General features: G+C 34.1%; 2 protein-coding genes across 3 annotated transcripts in view; one reads left to right on the top strand and one right to left on the bottom strand.

Moving 5' to 3' along the window:
- The window catches only part of LOC141501314 (selenocysteine insertion sequence-binding protein 2-like), a 77,277-nt gene extending 61,567 nt beyond the window's left edge, over nucleotides 1–15,710 (top strand). Inside the window, exons 18-19 of one of the 2 annotated variants that reach the window (XM_074205199.1) lie at nucleotides 1,118–1,241; nucleotides 4,193–6,899. In XM_074205199.1, coding sequence (XP_074061300.1) covers nucleotides 1,118–1,212 — 95 coding nt within the window. In that variant the 3' untranslated portion in view covers nucleotides 1,213–1,241; nucleotides 4,193–6,899. Of the gene's footprint in view, nucleotides 1–1,117 lie in introns of both variants that reach the window. The other variant, XM_074205198.1, reaches the window with a different exon arrangement.
- LOC141503322 (semaphorin-4D-like) overlaps nucleotides 4,892–17,040 on the bottom strand; it is a 77,066-nt gene continuing 64,917 nt past the window's right edge. Inside the window, 3 exon segments of the mRNA XM_074208548.1 lie at nucleotides 4,892–5,360; nucleotides 6,285–6,382; nucleotides 8,380–8,589. Coding sequence (XP_074064649.1) covers nucleotides 5,310–5,360; nucleotides 6,285–6,382; nucleotides 8,380–8,589 — 359 coding nt within the window. The 3' untranslated portion in view covers nucleotides 4,892–5,309.

Raw genomic sequence — 17,040 nt, 5'->3', positions numbered from 1 at the left:
TCATTTTGCTAAGACCTTGAGTTGGGTGGGGTTGGTTGACAGGGGCTTGGGATCTCTAAAGGCTTTACTGCATGCAGTTTCTCTGGCTGGCCAGTAGGAGGTGCTGCTTGCTTTCTCTGGAGTGTCTGTGACCTTGGTTGCGAGGCTAAGTTTATCACTGACTTTTGAAATATTAATTTATCCCTATAAGATTTTTACGATCTGCAAATTTGGTGTGTGCCACTTTCCAAAGAAAAGATACTTGCCTTTACTTGCCTATATTAGCTCTTCATTCTCTACAACCTTTCCAAGGTCACTGACGTTGACTTAGCAGTTGACAGTTCTTTGTGTTATCCCAAAGTGTAGTTTTACCAGGCTTTTTATGTTTATAACTTGATTTCATTAAAAGGTGTCTAGGTAGGAGTAGAACTGAAATTAGGTCTTTTTGCTTGTTGTCTACCTACATTTTTCATTTTGTTGAATTTATGAGTGTAATCTCATCAGACTTTTATAAACTAAATGGGTTGAGCTCAACAAGTCCTTGCATGAACCTATAACAAGTTGCAATGTAGAAAGCAGCCCTAACCACAAAATCCCTAATGAATCTGAGTACTCTGATCTAGATTTCTCATTACTTTTTCAGTTAAGAATATAAACTTAAAATCTCAATTTTTTTTAATTTTTTTTTTTTTTTTTTTAGTTTTTGCAATGCAATGGGGTTAAGTGGCTTGCCCAAGGCCACACAGCTAGATAATTATTAAGTGTCTGAGGCTGGATTTGAACTCAGGTACTCCTGACTCCAAGGCCAGATCCACTGTGCCACCTAGCCGCCCCAAATTTCAAATTTTGATAAGTGGTCTGGTAGCTTTAATTTTCTCTTCTCTTTAAATGTGTTAGAACATGGCCAAATTTAAGTGATTAAAAAAAGACATTCTTTGTTAAGAATAAAACAGACTATTTAAGAAAAATAAAAAAGAGATTATCCAACAAATAAAGACTAGGCAGCCCTATTTTCTGGAGCCCCAAGAAGTTCAATAAGCTCATTATATAATGCTAATATACTTGTGGTTTGAGTATGCCATTTTCATAACATTTTGACACCAGTATGTTAAATTTTAATCTTTTCTTTTATTTGTAGTTAAAATCTGGAAGAAAAATCTTGAAGAGTATAATCCGTATGCCCTGGAACTAGAGCAGACTTCAACCACTGAAATGCTGAACTTGAATTTATGAGAAAAGAATACTTGTTTTGGGATGGGGAGGTAGAGGAAAGATCGTTTTGTTCTCTCCCCTTTTCTCCTCAATTCTTTATGGACGTTTTAAAATATTTTGTATGAATATTTAATTTCAAATTTAACTGATGTTTAATACAGTATTTGTTGATAAATAATAATAATAAGCACCAAGCAATTAATACTTTCCAGTGAGCAGTAAGTCAATAGTTGCTAATACTTTTTTCAAAAGTCTTTTCATATAAAATAAGCTTTATTGATTGGTAAATGGGGGTATTATCAGTCTGAGAAATACTAGAAAACATAAGATTTACTAATTCTCAGCTGCTAAAGCAGCTCATTTTTTACTCTCCAAAAACAAATTTATAGGTGAGTAAACCAAGTTACTTAGTTCTCAGAGAACTGGCTATTTTGTGGACAGACATTATGCTAATCATGAGAATTTTTAGCAGGAAAAAAAAAAATGACCACCCCATAACTTAACTCTGTTTGCTATGAAACTTCTTTTCATCGCTGTCCTTTACTAGGAACCAGCACAGCTCAGTAGACTTTTCCCCTCTTTCATTATTGTTGTTGGTTTTTTAGTAGAGCATAGTGTAATGAATGTATTGAAGAGTTTAAGGATTAAGAAAAATCAAGATATTCCATGGGGGTTCCTGGGATTTTAACAAGGTTAAATGTAAAAACTATTGAGGATATTTATAGAAAAGTTGCTGTGGAGAGCTTCAAAAGGAATAATGCTTTTTAAACTCACTGTCTTATATAAATTACAGTTTTTAGTTGTTTTTTAATCAGCATAGTAGCATAGTGTATATACACACACACACACACACACACACACACACCACATGGTATAAAAAATTAAAATTTCAATTTTGCTCAGTAATTTCATTTAAAATACTTTAAATTAGAAAAGGAATATGTTGTCTTTCTGAATTTGTCATTCTGTCTAAATATTACTTAATTTGAATTTGGGAGGTTGGGTGGTATGGTTGGGAGAAAAAAGTATAATAGTCTCAGAGAAGATGAAGTTTATTCTTTTATGTTTTGAAGTGAGGGGGTTAATTTTGGGGAACTCCTACAATATCTTCCAAAGTCAGTCTGATTTAGTTTGATTTAATTAACTTCGCCATGTATGTTTCACCAAAGTTAAGGATAGTATAAAATTATAACAACATAATCTGCATGTCAAACTAGTAGAACATTTTTAGCTTTGGAAGTATGGTTACTCGAAACAGATCATGCCATAGAGAAATAGTTCACATGATCAAACAGTTTTTTAAAAGGAAAAAATGAAATTGAAATGGGTTTTATTTAGTTACTTTGTGTGCTGAGATTAGTAGTTATATATAGTGATGTACTTGTGCTCTACCTTGAAAAAAAGGTTGGGCAGTATTTAAAGAAAAAGCAAACCTCCATAGATTGACATTAGAGTTTCTCTCTTTTTGGTATTTTGGCTAATCACATTGTATAGAGAAGTTTCTTTCAGAGTTGTTTTCCTTCATTGTGTCAAAAAAGTGAGTCTTTGGTTTGATGTAGATAAATATAAAGATAATTATGAAATACTAGTTGGTAAACATAATTTATTTTAATACAAAGATGATTTAATATCTAATAATCATCTCCCAAATAATCATAGAATGTTTGGTATATCTTCAGTCATATTATTCTCTGAAACCTAGTATTCTACTTGTAATTAGAAACATCTTTACTTTCTCTAGAAAGGAACTATTGCAATAAAATTCCCATTCTTTTTTTTAGTTCCTCAGCCTATAGTATTAACTACTATTATAACTACTATTTTTACAACCTCAAACTTAGGAGTAATAACCTTTAATGCTTGTAAGCCTCAGAAAACTTTCCGACGCAAATTTATAAAACCTCATTCAGATTGTATTGTTCCTTTTGGTGTCATGGCAGTATCAGGAAAAATAGTTGAGAAATGGACCACATTTTTGCCAAGAATCACCATAAAATAATTTACCACAGACATGGTATTAAATACATAAATATAAGTTAAAAGCATGTTATAAGAAATGATCTTTTTTTACTTTTTTTTTAAGGTTTTTGATAGGCAATGGGGTTAAGTGTCTTGCTCAAGGTCACACAGCTAGGTAATTATTAAGTGTCTGAGGCTGGATTTGAACTCAGGTACTCCTGACTCCAGGGCCGGTGCTCTATCCACTATGCCACCCAGCTGCCCCCCCCCCCGCCCCCCCCTTTTTTTACTCTTAACGTAGAAATCAAAAGTTAGGAAATTTCATGTAATTCAATAAGCAAATGCTGCTTTTCATAGAGTATATAAGTATACTATACAGTTCTTTAATTTTAAAAAAAGGCTGATTCCTTACAGAAAACTATTAATTTGCTTGTCATGTATCCATGTTCCATACCAATAGTTAAAAACTATAGAAACCATTAGAAATCTTATGATGAATGCCAAACAGGCTACAACATGGAACTTGGTACACAGTTCCTTCTGGAGCAAACAAGTCATTAAATCTTGATTAAGTCAGGGCTGTTAAAATGAAGGTCTAACACTGTGACACACATAATACAGGTGTCTAACCTAGAGTTAAATCATAGTTTACTTTGAATAAAAGTACTTAATCCTATTATTTAAGGTGATATGTTCTAGTGCAGTACTTTGTTCATTACTGGACATGTTAAATGTCTTAGTGAATTAAAGCTGATAATCAATGAAAAACATGGTTATGCCAATTAAAAAATGCTTTTGAAACTTATTCTGAATTTACACAAAACTAAAACAGTATGGAAATATTAAGAACCACAATTAAGCATTAGTTTGAGTATTTGAATTACATGTTAAAAATATCTTTAATATAAATACACATTCTGTACTAGGCTTGTTTAAAATATCCTAATACCGTACCACAAATGAACCATTTAAGAATAAATTGAGATCCTAATATAGTATATGAAATTTAAGAATTAAACCTTGTCACTTTTATCTTTTGAAGGTATGTGCACAGGCTATATCCATAAATGACTCACTAAAAACTGAAATATAAGAAACCATGAACCTGTCACAAGACTTCTATGACTTTATGAAAATATAAACAATTGTCTACTACAAGACAGTATAGAATTAAACCACAGGTAACTCAGTTATTCATGATAATGGGAATAAGACTAATACTTTGCATGAATAAATCAAAATCCTTTTCCTCAGTTCATTAACCTCGACCAGAGATTTGTTTCATCAGAAACTCTGATTATATAGAATTTTACCTTTCTCAATTGAATGAGTAAAAAAAATAGGAGTTAAAGAGTGGAAGTTGTGAAAGCCCAGGAGAATAAATCAGAAGCATAGTCATCAAAAAGGGTTATCATGGCATCATCTTATTCTTTGAGATCATTATCTTTTTTTCTCTTACCATAGTTCGGGATATAATAATAATGGATATAAAATGCTTTTAAGGTTCACATAGTATTGTATATGTATTAACCCAGTTTACCCCTTTGAGACAGGTGGGATTATTATCCCTATTTTACAAAAGGAAGATGAGACTCAGAAATTAAATGACTTACCTAGAGATACATAGCTAGTAAATGGAGTGAATTTCAGTTTTCTAGTCACTACATCCCCTACCTACTTCCAGGCTGATAAGAAAAAAATTAAGGCTTAGTTTTGTAGGAGGAAAAAATTTTTTTCAAAACACAAAAAAATGTATTTAGTCAGTTTACGTTTATTTGTCAGCCATAACTACAGCAAGATAGCCTTAAAACAATTCAAGTAAGAGCTTGCAATAAAAAAATTACATTGATCTGGCCTGTGTACAAGGAGTCACATCATCCACCTTCATTCTCCAAAATAAATCATAATGGGATCATTATATATGTTGCTGAATTAAGGAACACAACATGAATTTCCAAGCCTTGAGGAAAGTCTTCAAATTGTGAAGATCTCATTAGTAGCTGATTTTTTAAAAAATTTCAAAATGGTGACAAAAATCTTGCTCTAATTTCTCCAATCTCAAAAGCTGTTTTGAAGAACTGATTTCCATCTTTAAGCTATATGGAATCTTCCTTGAAGTATGGTTGGAATAGAAGAAGCTTTAACTTCATGGTTTTTCATCAGTTTTTCTCCAGCCTCTTGTTTAAATAGCCATCCTCATTACAGCTTTCCTGAAAGAAAATCAGGCTTAATTTTCCCCTTTGGTATTTTAATAGGATTTAGGGTTTACCTCTTAGAATCTTGTTCTCTCGCAGGAAGTAAATGTAGAAAATAATACAAAGAAAAAGATTTCTAGTACATCGAATTATATGAGATTAGTTTTTGCTAATAAGAATTGCTCTGATGATATCTACTTTATAAGAAAATTATTGTTTATTATTACTGGAGAAGATAGGATACTTCCTGTCTTAATATTGCTACTTTTGAAGATGAACTCTCCAGAACTGAATATATCATTTTATATTAACCAGTTGGAATTTTTTTTTTTTTTTTACTAACTTAAATGCTCCTCTAAGGCAGAGTAGCATTTGTGCACCATGGGTAGGGTTTTGAAAATTGTTACTCCATTTATGTTTCTGGCTTCCAGCTTTGAATCACAGGATTTGAAATTTTAGTTGCAGAAGGGACATTTGGGGGTTATCTAGACTAATCTCTTTGTTTAACATGTAAAGAAACTTTACTTTGTGCAGCTTAACATCACAAAAAACACAGGTCTGTCCATTAAAGAGGATTTAAATGTGCGTGTATAAAAGTCCTTTGTCCCACCCTCTGAGGATATTGTTCTTCTAGCTACCTAATTCAAATTTCCATAATCTCTTAGGAGACATATGTGTGCAGTTTTTCCAGACAAGGACATTTCTCATACTAGTTAGTTACATAGGGGCTTTTATCACGTGAAAGACTTTGCATATTGAAAACAAAGAAATAATTGCCTTGATGTCACTAAATGGTGGCTGAGAGTAAAAAACCCAAAACAACAGAATGAGAATTAAAAACTAAAAGCAAGACTTAAAGACTCAAAAGTAGAAAAATGTCTCAGGTTTTCACTGTCATGTAAGCTTGAAGCTACACAAATCACCTAAAGAGCCTCCTACCCATTCTTTTTTCCAGTTCTGCATCATTTGGTCATGCTCATTAACCACACTCTTCCAGTTATTGAACTCCCTAGTCCAGCTTTCTTGATGAGTGGCCTCTGAAAAATACAAACAATTCCATATGGTGAAAAGAATTGTCAGTTTCATTTAGAAGACGACTCCCTCAAAGACATCAAAGGGTAGTAACAGGTGGAGGTGTTGAATGGCTAAGGGATCTCTGTCTGGTTTTCTTGGGAGGCCTTTACCACAACTTGTAAGCTTTCTCCTTTCTGTCATAATGTCTTCACGTTTTTCTTTTACTTTTCTACTTTTGTGCAAGATGATTGTAACAGTTTATTCTTTCTAAGCATGAAAATAATATTCCAAGAGAAAGTGGATGACTATTGAGAATGGCCTTGCCACTGGGGAGATTTTTTGAGCTTTTTTAAATGTCTGTCATTGAAATCTAGAGTCTTAAGTTTGGGAACATAAGAGATTTAACATGTTCTTGAGTTCATACTATTTCAAAAAGCTTAGAAGCTTTTCTTCATTTAATTATATTAGCTCCCTTAAAAACCTGTAATTTTCTTTTCATAGGTATAAAATCTTAACTATATCATTTCTTTTTTAAATTAATTTTCATTAATTTCATTAATTATGTAATTATTATATTTATATTATATATGTTTATGATACATAATTTATGTTGTTATATGCTTGTTTTATATTTATATTATGAATTATATTAATTCATTAATTTTCATTTAATGCGCATAGGGATTCATTCACCACATAGCATTTTAAGAATAATCAAACAATAGTTATAGAAAAGAGAACAGGTAAACTAATGTACAAACAAAGGCCATGAAGGCAAAGGTTTATGCTTTATGTTTATAGCCATCAAAATGGCTCTTCAACCTGTTCAATGTTAGAACAGAAACTTTCTAAAATCTGACAGTGAACCAAATTGGGGATTGAAAACTGTTGATGGGTATATGTTTTCCTCTTTTAAAAATAACTGTGTTAACAAATAATTCTCCATAAAAAACCTTCATAGGGAAGGAAATCCAAAGTAAAAAAGAAATGAAACACTACTATTAATATAAAAGTATTCTTTCCTTTCTGTTCCTCCTCTGCCTACCCTCATAAAAAAATCATGATGTGGAGCATAGGAAAGGACCCTGAGCATCTCTCAGGCAGCTCTTTTATTTTATAAATATGAATTGATGATATCTAGAGATTTTAAATGACTTGTTCAAGTGAAGAACTTGGATTAGAGCTGAGGTTCTCTGATTCCAAATCAGATGCTCTGCATATTGTGCCACACTATCTCCCCAAAATGGTCCAGAAGAGTGGTTGCTGTTCCGGAAAAAAGTCTTGGTTTGAAGGTGGCACTCAAGTGAAACACAAGGGCCCTGTATACCTGTAGCAGTGGTCTTGGGAGAGGAAAAAAAGAACAAGATGTAATCCTAAAAGTACAGACTGGAAATAGGATAAAGATCATCTTGTCCTTAGTCGTATTTTAACAAAGGAAAAATATGATCCAGAGAGGAAATTTATCAAGGTCCAAAAGTGAGTTAAGAGTAAATTAGGATTGGAACCAGGTTTCTCAATTCTCACTCTAGGGTTCTCTTCTATATATATATATATATATATATATATATATATATATATATATATTACTTTTGCCTAGTGTTGACTTTGGTCTTCACTGATAAAATTTATTAAGTAGTGAGATAGAAACAGTTAATATCTGTGACAAAGCCTGGTGAAAAAAAGAGGTTAGTATTACACATGAAAATGAAGCTTTTGGTTTATCTGTGGACTTTGTAAGTAATTTAAGCTACCATGGTTATATCAGAGTCAGTGATTCTAGCCAGCTTCCAAAAGCCTCTGCTCTTCTTCCCTTAAAAAGAGGCACCTTTTTAAAAATAAAATGACCTATTCATTGTCTTTGATTATTTACCATTGGCCCCTGCTCAAAATAACAAATAGGATGTGTAAAGAATTCATTTTTAGCAAAATGAGAAAGAAAAAGACCTTAGAGTAAAACCAATGTTAGGACACCCTGCCCTGATTGTTCTCAGCTCAAGATAAGAGAAGACAGCCCACCTACCTTGTTTGTCCACAGAGATCCATGCTTTGGAGGCTTTATTTCCTGTCTTAGAGAGAAAAGAACAACAATACTCCGAACTTTCTTTTAGTGTGTCTTTAACCCAACTAAACAAGTATACTTTGCCATCAGGCAGTACATGAGTCTGGACAGAGACACACACATCTATTTTTTGTCCATTCTTCTCCCAAATAACATGCACATCACTGGGACCTAGGAAGAATACACAGATCCCTTCATTAAAAAAGGAACCAATGATATTGGCCAACAAATTTAGAAAGTATAACCTAATACTAAATTCTGAAAGGGAAAGATATCTTGAATACTTATGCTGTTCTCTAGATAGTAGCCACTGACTTCTACTTTTTAAATTTCTCCACTCAATAGCTTTTCTGTTATTTCAATAGCTTTATTTCCAACATTAAAACTTCTTTTCCCTTTTTTTGGACAACAGTTATTAGATTGGTAGATAAGAGGAATGTTAGTAAATCATTTGTCAAAGTCTTCCATGTTCTCATGGAAAAGACTGAGATGTAGACTGGTTCAGTTGATATGAAATTGTTTGACTGAACCAAAAAATTATGGTCAAATGTCAACTTGGAAAGAGTTGTGCATTAAAGTATGTCAAGGATACAATGCTGTTTAACATTATTTTTTATTAGTAACTTAGAAAAGGTTTAAAGGACAGTCTCATCAAATTTGCAGTTGATACAAATTTATAGATACCAAACACTGGTTCATTAGTCAGAATTGAAAAAGATCTTGACAAAACTGTCATTGGTTTGATGTGAATAACATGAAGTTAAAAGACATAAATGTAAAGTTTTACTTTCCATAGTTTATTCTGGAAGCTAAGATTCTGAGAGGTAGGTTCTACAATTGGAACTCATTGTTATGTTATTCTTTTCCTCTTCACTTTTTTTTTACTTTTTTTTGTGAAGTAAAAGGTGACTTGCCCAAGGTCACACAGCTAGGTAATTGTTCAGTATCTGAGGCTGGATTTGAACTCAGGTCCTCCTGACTCCTGGGCTGGTGCTCTATCCACTGTGCCACCTAGCTGCCCCTCCTGCTTTTTTTTTTAAGCCAGTGCTCCTACCTAGGCTTGAAAGAGTTATTTTAAAAAATAAAACAGTATTTACTTTAGAATTCTTAAAGAAGAAACATTTTCTAAAAGTAATAACTATGTGAAGAAATGTAAGCAGTTAGCACAAAGAGATAGCTATAAGGACAAGGGGAAAACATGAGAGGAAAGAATCTTGTCTTTAATAGGTCTTTGAATCAATTTATCAAAATTAGGTTAGTTTAATCACAGGAAAGGATTTGGAAGGGAAGTGAAGGTCACAGACTGGAAAATGTCATTAACAGATTGAGTATTCATCAGTCAATGACAGTGAGATGGAATTGAGCACAGCTGGAGGATGACTACTGAGGTCATTGTTAATGTCAACACAAGAAGCTGTCGTTTTCTTTCACCATGGGAAGTTCTATGCTGATAGCATGTGAAAGCAGCCAAAGCTCCTTGGTTCGATGATTCCAGGCAAGCTCTGAATAACCCCCTCTATTTTGATGAAGACAGCAAGCAGAAGGAACACATTCTTTGCCTTTTACTGCTATTTATCACTGATGAATCACAAAAATTCATATGACGAGATGCCAGTGGAAAGTATGAGTATTAATGAACCTATCAGTTAATGCTTCTTGTCTCAAACACCAAAAAAAGGCTGACTCTAGAAGGTTTTTAACTATTCAAGAGGTAGCCAAAATTTCTGGTTGTTTTTTTTTCTTTGCATGCTTTTTGACTTGGTGTACAAAATTATTTTAATTTTTACATTCTCCTTATTAAAAAATTGAGATCGGGATTTGACATTCAAATTTCTTAGAAGAGCCATACTAGTAAAGCTGACTTCCAAGGACAGTACCAAAGTTATATATCCTTGACATGTCAACTTTTTAGGGAACATGAGGAACAGCTGTTTTGCTGTCATTGCAGCAAGCAGTTATTCAAGATTTTTCTTGTTTAAACTCTTATTTTACCTTTAGAGAAAGGATAATTCCAGGCCATGAAGAACTCACAGATGAGGTTTACTATTTTCCAGTAGGATTGTAAAAGTGGTGGAAGTTCTGTCCTTATAAAGAGCTAAGCCAAGACATATGGGTAGGTAATTACTGTGTGTGTGTGTGTGTACACGTGTGTACACATACACACACACATACAAAACTACAATTTGGGGAGATAATTGCAGAAAAGTTTAGAGATGGACATAAGACAGTATATATGACCTAAGGAGAGCTCCAGCATCATCAGACTTAGCTGTGTGACCTTGGGCAAGTCATTTACCCTATTGACTTACAAAAAAGCAAAAGGAAGTTTCATGGTATTACAGAATCTTATCTGGACTGATTGATACAAGAATAGGAATCCTTTCCACACCCTTTATACATAACCATCCAGATTGTGCTTAAAGTTTCCCAGTACTACTACTTTCCCAAAGCAGTTCATTCTTCATGAGTTATGTTAGGAAGTTTTCTTTACATGAAATTAAAAGCTGCCCTTGTAATTTTTCATCTGTCACTCCTTTAGGGGGGCCAGAAGCAAAACAAATCATTTCTTTTAGGATTGCATATCCTCTGTTTGTACCTAGTACTAATAATGTGTGTAGCATGATTCCAGGTTCCCTCAAAACCCTGGTCAACTTCCAGCTCGTCATTCTTCCTAAATGTGGTATCCAGAACTGTACAGGTGTGGTCTAGCTAGTTTCCTTCTTATGGACACTATATTGTTACTAATGGAGCCTAATGAGACTAATTTCAGTTTTTTAGTTATTAAATGCCATTGACTCATATATATACTTTGCAACTTCCAGGTCCTTTTTACACAAAGTATCTAGCCTTGCCTCCTTTGTTCTGTACTTGTATGTTTAAATTTCCTAAATAGTGTGTGGATGGAGAATCAACCCTCAAAAACAGGAATATCAATGAAATCTCAGGTCTAGGCCTTCCTTGTCCTTTAGATTTACACATCACTCTAAAATCTTTTTGGATTCTAGTTCTGTCATTCAATGTGTTATCTATCACCACTCTGAGTCATTTTCAGATTTGATAAGCATGGTGTCTGTACCTTCAATAAAGCTACTGTTAAAAAACTTAAAAATAGAGGACAGCTAGATGGCGCAATGGATAGAGCACCAGCCCTGGAGTCAGGAGGACCTGAGTTCAAATGCGGACTCAGACACTTAATAATTACCTAGCTGTGTGGCCTTGGGCAAGCCACTTTAACCCCATTGCCTTGCAAAAACCTAAAAAAATAAAATCAAGGACAGTCCATGGAGCCCTTCACTAAAGACTGCCAGAGGCCATCAATGGTTCAGTGAATAGAAAGCACTGGGCTTGGAATCAGACAGACCTGAGTTCAAATTCTGTCTTAGAACTAACCTATATGTTGTATGACCTTAGGTTAGTCAATCCCTGCCTCAATTTCTTCAACCTTTGAGATTATCATGAAGATAAAAAGATTTTTATACAAAGCACCCGATACTGTCTGGCATGTGGGAGGCTCTGTATAAGCCTATTGTTATCCCTCCTCCCTTTCTGAAGTGGCATTAATTATTACTATTTTGGGTCCAGTGATTTAACCAGTTGTGAATCTATCAAACCAGTATCATCCAGTTCACATCTCTTAATTTTTTCTACAAAATATGAGAGACTTTGGCAAATACTTTGGTGAAGTCTAAATGTATTATCTGCTATTAAAAAGGAAAGCCAGTTTTTGATGACAACAGAACTTACTGGTAACCACCTACCATTCTGGGCTCAGAAATCACTCCTTTAATAATTTGTTCTAGAATTTTGGGAGGAATTGGAAGTCAAATCCACTGGCCTAAAGTGTAAAAAGCCCACCCTTCCCTTCCCTTTACACTGGATTGCCTGACAACATAGGGCTATATATATAAAATGAGCACATACTAATAGGATTAAATAATTTTTCCCAAGAAACAATATAGTCATTTTTAAGAAGTGTAATAAGGTAGATGAAAAAATTCCTATTTAAAAAAAATTTTTTTTCAAGGCAATGTAGTTAAATGGTTTGCCCAAGGCCACATGGTTAGGTGCTTATTAAGTGTTAAGTGTCTGAGACTGGTTTTGAACTCAGGCACTCCTGACTCCAAGGCCAGTGCTCTATCCACTGCATCACCTAGCCACCCCCAAAATTCCTATTTTTAAAACCCAGTTTAATTATTTTAGGGGAATAGCATCTGTGACACTGTTGGAAGTAGACTAGTACAAGGGTTCTCAATCGGGAGTCTAAATTTTTTTTCAATATTTTGATGAGTGCATGGTCACATGTAATCTATTTTGTACTATTCAGATTTATAATTATATAAAGTATTGATTACTAGAAATTAGGGGAATAGCAAACAAATACTTTATGGTATTTTCTTATGCTGATTAGGTTTATCTATTTCAATATATTTTCCTTCCTTTATTTTATAGCTTTAAAAGCATTCTGAAACATTTAAAACATTTTAAAATATTATGTCCATGATATAAAAAAGGTTAAAGACCCCAGTTATGAATTATGAAACATGGATTCATGGAACTTCAAAAGTTAAGAGCCAGTAAATACCAATTTGTCCAACCTGTAAAGAATCCTCTCATATCCCCCATCATGTTTGTGTCCAGCCTCCACTTAAAGACCTTTGGAGAGGAGGACCTTATACGGTGACCCATTCAATTTTTGGACAGTTCTGTTAAGAAAATTTTCTCTACAACCTTTGTAATTGTTGCTACTCTTGCTTCTTGAGGTCAAACAGAATAAATCTAATCACTCCTTCATGTAAAAGACGTACTACTTGAAGACTGTTATCATGTTCTACATTCCACCCCATTTGTATCTTTCCAGTTTAGACATTCCTAAGTCTTCAAAAAATTGTATAATTTTTTTTTCTATTTTTTAAGTATAAAACTGAATTTCTTATAGGGTGGTGTTTTGGGGGAGGGGAGGGGAAGGTGCTTATTAAATTTAACACAGTAGCAATAAAACTACCGTGCTTATCTATGCTTTCTGAACTTCTTTAATCATGTGTTTTTTTAAAGTGTTTCTAATTCTCCCTTTCTCCTATAGAGTCCCTCTTGTAACAAATTAATTGAATAAAATAAATCCACTTGCTTTGCATGTCTGAAAATGTATGTCTCATAAATCTGAAAATAAGTGGGCCTCAAAGTATAGTCCAGGGATCCTTGGTGGGTCCTGAAATACTTTTATGCTGAAACTTTTTATAGTAATAGTCATTTTAAATTCTAATATATAAATTAAAACAATTTAAATTCTAATACGGCACAATAGATAAAACTTGGATTAAGAAAAATCTTTTTTAGCGAAAGATCCAAAACAAATTATTAGAATATAAGATTCTGAGATCCCAAAAGTTTGAGAGTCTCTGTTGTAGTCTGTCACCTCTGGCAAGAGGTGGAAAGTATAAGTCATTATGAGTCTTCTGAAATCATGATTAATTCAGAGTATGAAATGTTTTCTAGTCCTCTCACTATCTTGGATCTTCTGGTTGTACTGCAGTTTGTCTGACCAGGACTGAGATTTAGATTGAATAAAATATTAAATGATCCCAGACTTTGTAAAGGTATCACTTAACTCTTTAGGAGTTTTGCATTCAAATGGGGGGGTGGGAGATAATATTTAAAAGGGAGCTAAGTGGAGTGGAATCTGTTTAAAAGTGAATGAGTAAGCCTGGATATTTTTCAAATGCAGGTCCTAGGTAGGAATTCAGAGCCATGGTAGTGGAGGCATCCACAGCTTAAGAAGGGCTGCTGGGGTAGTCTCAGAAGTGTTAAGGACTGCCATTTCCCTTAATACAGATCCTGTTTTGGCTGTTTTACTTTATGACCCACTAAAACCCCTAGGACTTTTAAGTTATTGTCTAGCCTTTACTCCTCACATTCTATACTTGTGTATTTGGGGATTTCTGCATTTTTTAATATTTTTTATTCTTATTAAACTTCATTTTAATAGATATATTTGACTCATTACTTCATCCTGAAAGATCCTTTTGGATACAGATTACTATCATTGAACGGGCTAGTTGTCTCTCTTGGCCCAGGACATTTACAGATTGGATAAGCATTCCCAGCTTTTGTCTAGCTTCACCAAAAACTGTAGTAACCCAAAAACCTGGCATTTCTAAAGACTGTGTTGATTACCTTCCAACTTGACCATTCAGTCATTCATTGAAAAAAAGCTGATCTGTTGAGTTGACTCATTTTTTTTTTTCAGGCACTCAGTGACCAAACTAGAAGGAAGGCATTCTGTTTTGTTTGTTATCCCTTTAATTTTCATTTTAAAATAAACTTAAGTTGGTATACTACAAAATTGTGTGTGTACATTTAATGGAATGAAAAAGCCTAGGTGAGATCAAGTGCCTTTATATACTGGTTTCATTTGTCTTTCATGTCCCTTATACTCTATATCCCCAAACCAATTTGAAAAATTTTAAAGTTCCTACAGATGAGTATGTGGGAATTGTCCAAGAAATCCTTCAACTTTAACAGAGAAAAAGGGGGGGAAAGTATTTTGTCCTCCCAGTTTCTTCCTGACCTTGGTTTTCCTACCAGAGCTCTCAAAAGGTCAATATAAGGCTGCTATTAAGGGTATTTATGAAACTTCTACTGGTCCATTATCTTCCTCACATACATACCATTTGATCATCCCACCTCCAGATCCTCCAGCAGTTTTATGTCAAAAACAAAGAGGATTTCAATAGAGAAACTTAAGCCAAGTGGATGAAGAGTATTTCCCAGCCTGCTATAGTTGCAGAATCTTACCAAGATTGAAGATATATTCATTCATTCATTCACCTTCTCCTTGACCTGAGGGCTTCAGCTCTTGTAGGAAAGGCCTTTATTGGTATGTAGTTCTTTCCTTGTCCAACATTTGAGTGTTCCTCACAGTGAACAGATTCAGAGGTTTCCATTCCAGTAAGGATTATATAAACTCAGTTTCTACTACCTTAACAGAATCATTAGAAGAAACTCAGGAACCCTTTTGAACTTGGAATAAGAACTTAAGCATCTTGGTTGCCCTTTTTGCCTGTTATAGATGAATTCCCCTTGTTTCTGGTGTGATGTCCTGGTCCTGATCATGATCAAGATAGTAACTCATTCTTGCTGTTCTAATCATGGAAAGATTTACGTGAAGAATGTTTGTTGTCCCATTTTTGTGAAAACCACTAGACATTGTTAACTTAGCAATGTGACTATGATTACAGCTTTAGATGAGCACTTTTCAAAAACAGACATTTTGTCTTTCTTTGTAACCCCAGCTCTTGACATCGTCATTTGGCACATCATGGTAAGTTCATATTAACTGAGTGCAAATTAGCAACATTTTTTGAGTTTTATGTAATTGCCTGTGACCCTGAAAAGGTCAGTTGTCTTGTTCATGGTTGCATAGCCCATATGGGTCAGAGGCCAGATTTGAGCACAAGTATTAATAAATCCAGGGACCTCTGTACACTGTCATATTGCCTCATAAAGTAGAAAAGAAACATTGCATTAGCACTGAAACATTTAGAAAACTCCTTTATAGTAGTACCTTGAGGAGGCTAAAAACATTGCCACTGTTCAGCACATCTTTGGAATTCCTTTTCTATAATGGTCTTAAAAGTCAGTAACTTTCTCATTACTCACATTATACCTTTTGTAACACTACTAGTTCCTTTCCCTTCCTTAACGTATTACAGCTAGATCATCCATTTCCTTTAAAACATTTTTAGGGAAAGTCCACTTTTCCACAAATTAGGCCTTTCCCCCAAGAAGAATTTACCATTGCAACTCAACCTCTGAAGGCAGATCCTTTCTTTTTGGTTTTTTGCAAGGCAATAAAATTAAGTGATTTTCCCAAGGTCACCCAGCTAGTAAGTATCAAGATCTAAGGCTGAACTCAGATCTAGATGCCAAAGCCAGCGCTCTATCTACTGTGCCATTTTAGCTGTCCCTGAAAACAATTTTGAGAGAAAAATTCCATTAACCATTTGAGCAATCAATTTTGGGGATAAGTATATAACCCCCTCAAGGGAATGCCATCCATTTAGATGTTTTGAGGATTTTTCTTTGAGTTTCATACCTTATGTGTTATGTTTAATTGTCACAATATTATAATATCAAATATATAACATTAGTCCAGATCTATATTAGTAAAAAGTGCCATGCAGATGAAATACCAAGGAGTTGCTAATTTTAAGTTTCTTGGTGATGCTAATGACTTAGACATGTGTTTTAGTTGATTGATGGTAGACAAATCTGCAATTCTTGTTGCATTGTAAAATGGGGATGAAAAATAGTAATAATGGTGCAGTGAATAAAGTATCAGCCCTGGAGTCAGGAGGACCTGAGTTCAAATCTGACCTCATACTTAATAATTGCCTAGGTGTGTGACCTTAGGCAAGTCACTTAATCCCACTGCCTTAAATAAAATTAAAAAAAAAAGAAAAATAGAAAGAAACAAATATAACAAAGTTGGCAACAAAAATTAGAGATGGTAGTATAAGGGATATTATTCAACCTATAGTCAAGATCTGGGTTCAAACATTACCCAGATGCTATGTAACTCCACCTTTTTGAGGCCCAGTTTTCTTATCTGTAAATTGAGGATAA

This window comes from Macrotis lagotis, chromosome X (genome assembly GCF_037893015.1).
Source record: "Macrotis lagotis isolate mMagLag1 chromosome X, bilby.v1.9.chrom.fasta, whole genome shotgun sequence".
NCBI classification, from domain to species: domain Eukaryota; kingdom Metazoa; phylum Chordata; class Mammalia; order Peramelemorphia; family Peramelidae; genus Macrotis; species Macrotis lagotis.
Note: the sequence above shows the minus strand (reverse complement) of the source record. Positions and strands in the feature narration are given on the sequence as shown.